At 36.4% G+C, this 6151-nt stretch overlaps 1 protein-coding gene across 1 annotated transcript; it reads left to right on the top strand.

Moving 5' to 3' along the window:
- Positions 1-434: 434 nt before the first annotated feature.
- On the top strand, positions 435-776 carry LOC142174262 (secreted RxLR effector protein 161-like). Its single transcript, XM_075240053.1, has one exon. The coding sequence runs from the start codon at positions 435-437 to the stop codon at positions 774-776; it is 342 nt and encodes a 113-aa protein (XP_075096154.1).
- The last annotated feature ends 5375 nt before the right edge of the window (positions 777-6151 follow it).

A 6151-nucleotide genomic window follows, 5' to 3' on the forward strand; every position in this document is an offset into this window, starting at 1 on the left:
ATGGGAGTCTACTTGAAGAAGTTTACATGGTTCAACCTAAAGGGTTTAAAGAAGTTGGTAAAGCACATCTAGTGTGCAAGCTTAACAAATCCATATATGGGCTAAAACAAGCCTCAAAGCAGTGGTACTTAAAATTTGATGAAATTATTATAAAATTTGGATTTGTGGAGAATAAGCTTGATGAATGTGTTTATCTTAAAATAGCTAATGGTAATTTCATTATCATGGTTCTCCATGTTGATGACATTCTGCTTGCCACAAATGATTTGGGCTTGTTGAATGAGACCAAACAGTTTTTGTCTAGGTCTTTTGATATGAAAGATCTTGGTGAAGCCTCTTTTGTTCTTGGGATATAAATTAAAAGAGATAGGTCACGTGGTTTATTGGGTTTATCACAACGTTCCTACATTGAGAATGTTCTTAAAACTTTCAATATGCAAGACTGTAGACCTGGTATTGCACCTGTTGTAAAAGGAGACCAACTTAGCAAGGATCAATGTCCGAAAAATGAAGTTAAAATGAGAACTATGAAAGATGTGCCATATGTAAGTGTTGTTGGTTGTTTGATGTACATACAGGTTTGTACAAGGCCTGATATTGCATTTGTTGTTAACATGTTTGGAAGATTTTCTTCTAGTCCTGGTTGGACACATTGGGTGGCTGCAAAGAAAGTGATGAGATATCTACGATGCACTAAAAACTTCATGCTTGTGTACAAAAAAGTTGATGACCTGGATCTTCTAGTATATTCAGATTCTGATTTTGCAGGTTGTTAAGACACTATGAAAATCAATTTTTAGGTATATTTTTATGTTGTGTGGATGTGCTATTTCTTGGAAAAGTGAGAAGCAAAGCATCACTACTACATCTACAATGGAAGCTGAGTTTATTACTTGTTTTGAGACTGCTTCACAGGCTATCTGGATGAAGAATTTTCTTACTAAATTACAAATTGTGGATTTTATATCTAAGCCAATGACTATTTTCTGTGACAAGAGTGCAGTTGTGTTCTTCTCCAAGAATAACAAGAGAACAAGAGGCTCTAAGCATGTTAGCCTTAAGTTTCTTAAGGTTAGAGACATGGTAAAAGAAGGTGATATATATATATTGAGCATATTAGCACATAATCTAAGGGTGAGTATTCGGTATTTTGATTCAGTATTCGGTTTATCAATTGTGTATACTAAATACCATACTAAATATATTTCGGTACGATTCGGTATTACTTATTTTGGTTCGGTACGGTTTCGATACGGGTTCAGTTTAATAATCGCTGAATAAACAATTGTAGGCAACACTAAGTCAGTAGTAACTAGATTAGTAATCTTCGTAGGAATTACTTGTAAAAGTTGGACACTATTTTTTTGGTTTTTGCTTGTCCTTTTCTCAGTATAATAATAATAATATAGTGAAAATAATCCAACATCATTTCTTGTTTTTGAAGCAAAATCATGTTCAAAAAGTTTCGGTAGGATGAGCATTTAAGATGGGCTTGGGCGATGGGCTGCTTATCAATGATGAATTCCGAACCTTTAGGGTGAGCATTTAAGATGGGCTTGGGCGATGGGCTGGGTGGGTAGTAAGAATTAAGAAAATATCTTTTAAAAATTGGTATTTCGGTACCGAGGACCGTACCGAAATATCAATATTGCAATACCGAATTAGACCAAAATATCGAAAAAACCGAAACCAAAATACTGAAATAATTCGGTCCGGTTCGAAATTCGGTTTTTCAGATTTTATGCCCACCCCTAAGTCATAATCTATGTTGGCTGATCCTTTGACTAAGGTCTTAGGCCTGTAGTGTTTAATGAATATGCTAAAAATATGGGTATTTTAGAGTCTTTTGATGTGCTTTAGTCGGTGGGAGTTACCTTGTGATTTCTAACTGAGATATTGCTTTTGATAAATTCTATTTTTATGCAAGCTTGTGTTATTTGATACCTGATATGCTTATGACTAACATGATAATTTATTTATTTTTATTTCCAATTGGACATTGCATAAACTTATGATATCTTTGAGTCTTGCAGCTTGTTGCCTTGATTATCCTAGGTAAGGCACAAGGGAATCCTCCTGAGGTGATATGATTTTGTATCACTTGGAGGCTCCTGAGGTGATATGGTTATAATATCACTTAGAGGATTATTTCTTTCTAAGAGGTGCGAATCTATTCACCTTGATTAGAAAGATAAAATGCTTAGCACACATGTTTGATCCATGTTGATGGAAATTCTAGCATATGTGGTCGTAGATAGAATGCATACCTTAAAATGATGTGATGCCTGCTACGATTCATTGTTAGTCTTTTCTATTGAGACTGAATGGATTGTTATATGGGCCATTCTATCCTTGGCTATGTGAGTAGTGTGGCCACCGTAGAGTCTAAAATCCTTTTTCAAAAATGATTTTCTTAAAAAACCCAAATATTTAAAATTGTTTTCATGTCCTCAATTAATGTTGGTGTCCAAGTGGGAGAATGTTGGAATTTGGAATTACGTTAATTGGTTATAGCCTGAAAGGATAGTGACGTGGTCCAAGTGGTGGATAAATAAAAGGCCTAATATTAAATATTGTGTGTGTGGATGAGTGAGTCCCGATAACTATTGGCCTGTGATGGGTAGGCACTCTTTATAAATAGAGGCCAACCCCCCTTTTCCTAGCTATTAGAAAACCCTAACGTATTCTGCCTCTTGAATACGTGGTAACGGTAGACGTCCCATCAGTCAAGTTCTCTGGGCTGTGAGAGCGTGTAGCTAGTGGATCGTGGAAGTTGGTCTCAGGCTTAATCGCCATTTGCTGTCGCTGCTGAATCCATGGAGGTTAACGGTACGCTTCCTTAGACTCTAACTCTAGATTGATTGTGTAATTGTGTCTTAATCTCTGCTCTGGCTACAGATTAATTATCTTACATTCTTTGTGTGAATGAATACAGTTGATGCAAGTTGTATTCGCTGCACGAACGAATACAATTCACACATGTCGTATTTTTGCGCGTCTGGATGCAAGAGTCTTTGTTGCACGTCTGAATACAAATAATACAAGTTGGTAACAATTAAAAAGTAGCTACGAATGGTAATTATGCAAATTATAATTACGTATGGTAATTAGGCTCTAAACTGTACATTAAAGTTTCTCAAAAAGTTATGCATCATCAGGGGAAAGAATAAAAAAATAGTGAATAGAAGCGAATACTAACAACACTTATTACAATCCAGCCCATAGGACGTATTGTCCATTGAGACTATTGTGCCTTATGCATTTGTTCTGTGTCTAAAGGGACGGCATCACCCGATCCTGGCCTGGTCCGACATGTCTTAGTGGTCTCAGGATGGGGGGTGGGGGGGGGGTAATGGGACAGTCATTTTGTCCCGGTGGCCCAGCCCGGTCCCAATCCAGGTAGCCGACTGGATATTTAAAAAACAATATATGAAGTAGCCGTTGGCCAGAATTTTGAAGCACCTGTTCCCTGATCACCATAAATTTTTAGTGTTAGAATTTTAAATCACCAGAAATTATAACAATCACAAGAATTTTCAGCCACAATACTGAAAATTTTTGGTGAATTTTTCAGTATCATATTTCTTTTTTAGAGGGGGGGATTAGAAATAGCCAGATTTATAATTGACAATTGAAAATAGCCACAACTTCAAAAGTAATCTTAATTTAGTCACTTTTTATGTAATAATTAAATCTGAATAAAAATACCCTTAAAAATTCTTACATACTATGCTGGAGTTGGAACTTTTTATGTATGAGATTCTAGGATAATGTGTTGGAATTTTGTAATGTGCTGAAGTTCCAAGACAAAATGCTGGAAGTTTATACCTAGAAGCTTCATAATACATCATATTATGCTGGAACTTTCTGTGTGCTGGAGTTCTAACATTATACTGGAAGTTTATACGCAGGAACTTCATAAATCCAACATATTATGCTGGAACTTTCCGTGTTTCAGCAAAACAATGGCTATTTTTAATGACTTTGTAAACGCTGACTATTTTTCAATTACCAGTCCGAAAACTGACTAGCCCATGCTATTTTCTCTATTTCTGTCATTCTCCTTTTTTTGATTCAATTGTTGTTGTGCGCTGCAATTTAGCCCAATGAAATCGTCCTTCCGGCCCATACATGAGATGTTACCCAACTAAATGCCTTCCTTTTGTCCCTTGTAAAAATTATGTGGGGTAGCCATTTTTTAAAGTGATATTTACTTTTTATCCAGTATTTTTAATGCTGAACAAAAGTAGCCATTAGTCTATTAAAATTAATACGAAAAGACGGTGTTACCCTTTCTTCTATCTCTTGACCCCATCTTGGCCCAACACATCTTCTTCGCTTTAGTGTCAAAATTCCTTGCTCTTTGTTCCTTTTCTCCTCTTCGAGATTGACCAGGTGAGCTTGAAGAGCTCATTTCACTACCTAACCCAGTTCCCCCTCTCTCTTTCTTGGGGTTTAGGTGGAAGAGATTGACAAACTATGCAACGAAGGAGACGAGATGACTGTAAATAGGAAGAGGGGAATCATCAACAAATTAAGGACTTAGAAAAAAACAAGAAAAGAATATAAAGGGTAAAAGGGAAAAAAGGTGATATTTTCATCAGAGCACCAACAAGCTTAATAATATGAGTAGTACATAGTATAACTATTAGTATGGTGAACTAGAATTTTATGGGGAAAAAAATTAGGAAATCAGAATCTTAAATACGTGCATATGTGGTGGTTTGAATCAAGGACATTTGGTCCTGAACTTAAAATTACAAGTTCAAAAGTTAAGGACATTTGGTCCTGAACTTAGACTAACAAGCTCAAAAGTTAAGGACAATATGTCCTGAACTTACAGTTACAAGTTCAAAAGTTAAGGACAATAGGTCCTGAAATCCTGAACTTAGACTAACAAGCCCAAAAGTTAAGGACAATAGGTCCTGAACTTAGACTAACAAGCTTAAAAGTTAAGGACACTTGGTCCTGAACTTACATTTACAAGTTCAAAAGTTAAGGACACTTGGTCCTGAACTTAGACTAACAAGCTCAAAAGTTAAGGACAATAGGTCCTGAACTTAGACTTACAAGTTCAAAAATTAAGGACAAGTAGTCCTTAACTTAGAGTTACAAGCACAGAACTTAAGGATAGGTGGTCCTGAACTTCGAGTTCCAAGTTTAAAAATTAAGGACATGTAGTCCTGAACTTAGAGTTGCAAGTTCAAAAGTTAAGGACATGTAGTCCTGAAGTCCTGAACTTAGAGTTGCAAATTCAAAAGTTAAGGACACTTGGTCCTCAACTTGTATGAGCAGAAGGGTATTTTCGTCTGGGCAGGTAAAATTTATTAAAACAGTGGCTAAAGACTAAAGAAATTTTAAACAGTGGCTTAAAAGTAAATACATGTATTATTTGTGGTTAACCGTGCACTTCCCCCTTGTCCTTTCTCCTTGGAGTTGTTTGGTTTACATAAATAGCCACAAATCTAATTTACATATTTTTTTTTGAAGGAAAAGATATTTATTCCATTAAACCAAAACATTAAGCATTTGTCACGACCCGGATTTCCCACCCTCGGGAGTCGTGATGGTGCCTACTAATGAGAGCTAGGCAAGCCAACCCTTAACTACCTTTTTTTCATTAACAAATTATATTTTTTTTAAATTACCAGCGATAACATGAAAACAGCGGAATTAAATAAATAAGCGGAAGTTAACAATTTTTTTTATAACTCAAGACTACGTCTATTAAAACTTTCAAAACCTCAATACCCAAAACCTGGTGTCACAGTGTCACAGACTGTCTAAGAGTCACTACAAACAAGGTCTGAAGAAAATTCATTAAACTATTTCTGAACGAAAGAAAATGAAACAGGGAATGGAGATAGAGGGAAACGCCAGGGCCTGCGAATGTCTACAGGTCTACCTTGGGTCTCCGGGTGGACTAAAGGAAGCCCTCCAACTACTGTCCGTAAGCTTCTCTGAGATCTGCTCATAGTGCAGAGTGTAGTATCAGCACAACCGACCCCATGTGTTGGTAAGTGTCTAGCCTAACCTCGGTGAAGTAGTGACAAGGCTAGGACCAAACTACCAAATAAACCTATGCAATTTATTCATATACAGCGGAAAGGGAAGTACAGGAATAACCAGTAAATGTGGGAAGGGGAAACAT

The sequence above is a fragment of the Nicotiana tabacum genome, chromosome 20, assembly GCF_000715075.1.
Source record: "Nicotiana tabacum cultivar K326 chromosome 20, ASM71507v2, whole genome shotgun sequence".
NCBI classification, from domain to species: domain Eukaryota; kingdom Viridiplantae; phylum Streptophyta; class Magnoliopsida; order Solanales; family Solanaceae; genus Nicotiana; species Nicotiana tabacum.

What these genes read in the sequence shown, in the direction of transcription:
- LOC142174262 (XM_075240053.1), top strand. Translation starts at nt 435, where the DNA reads ATGCAAGACTGTAGACCTGGTATTGCACCTGTTGTAAAAGGAGACCAA.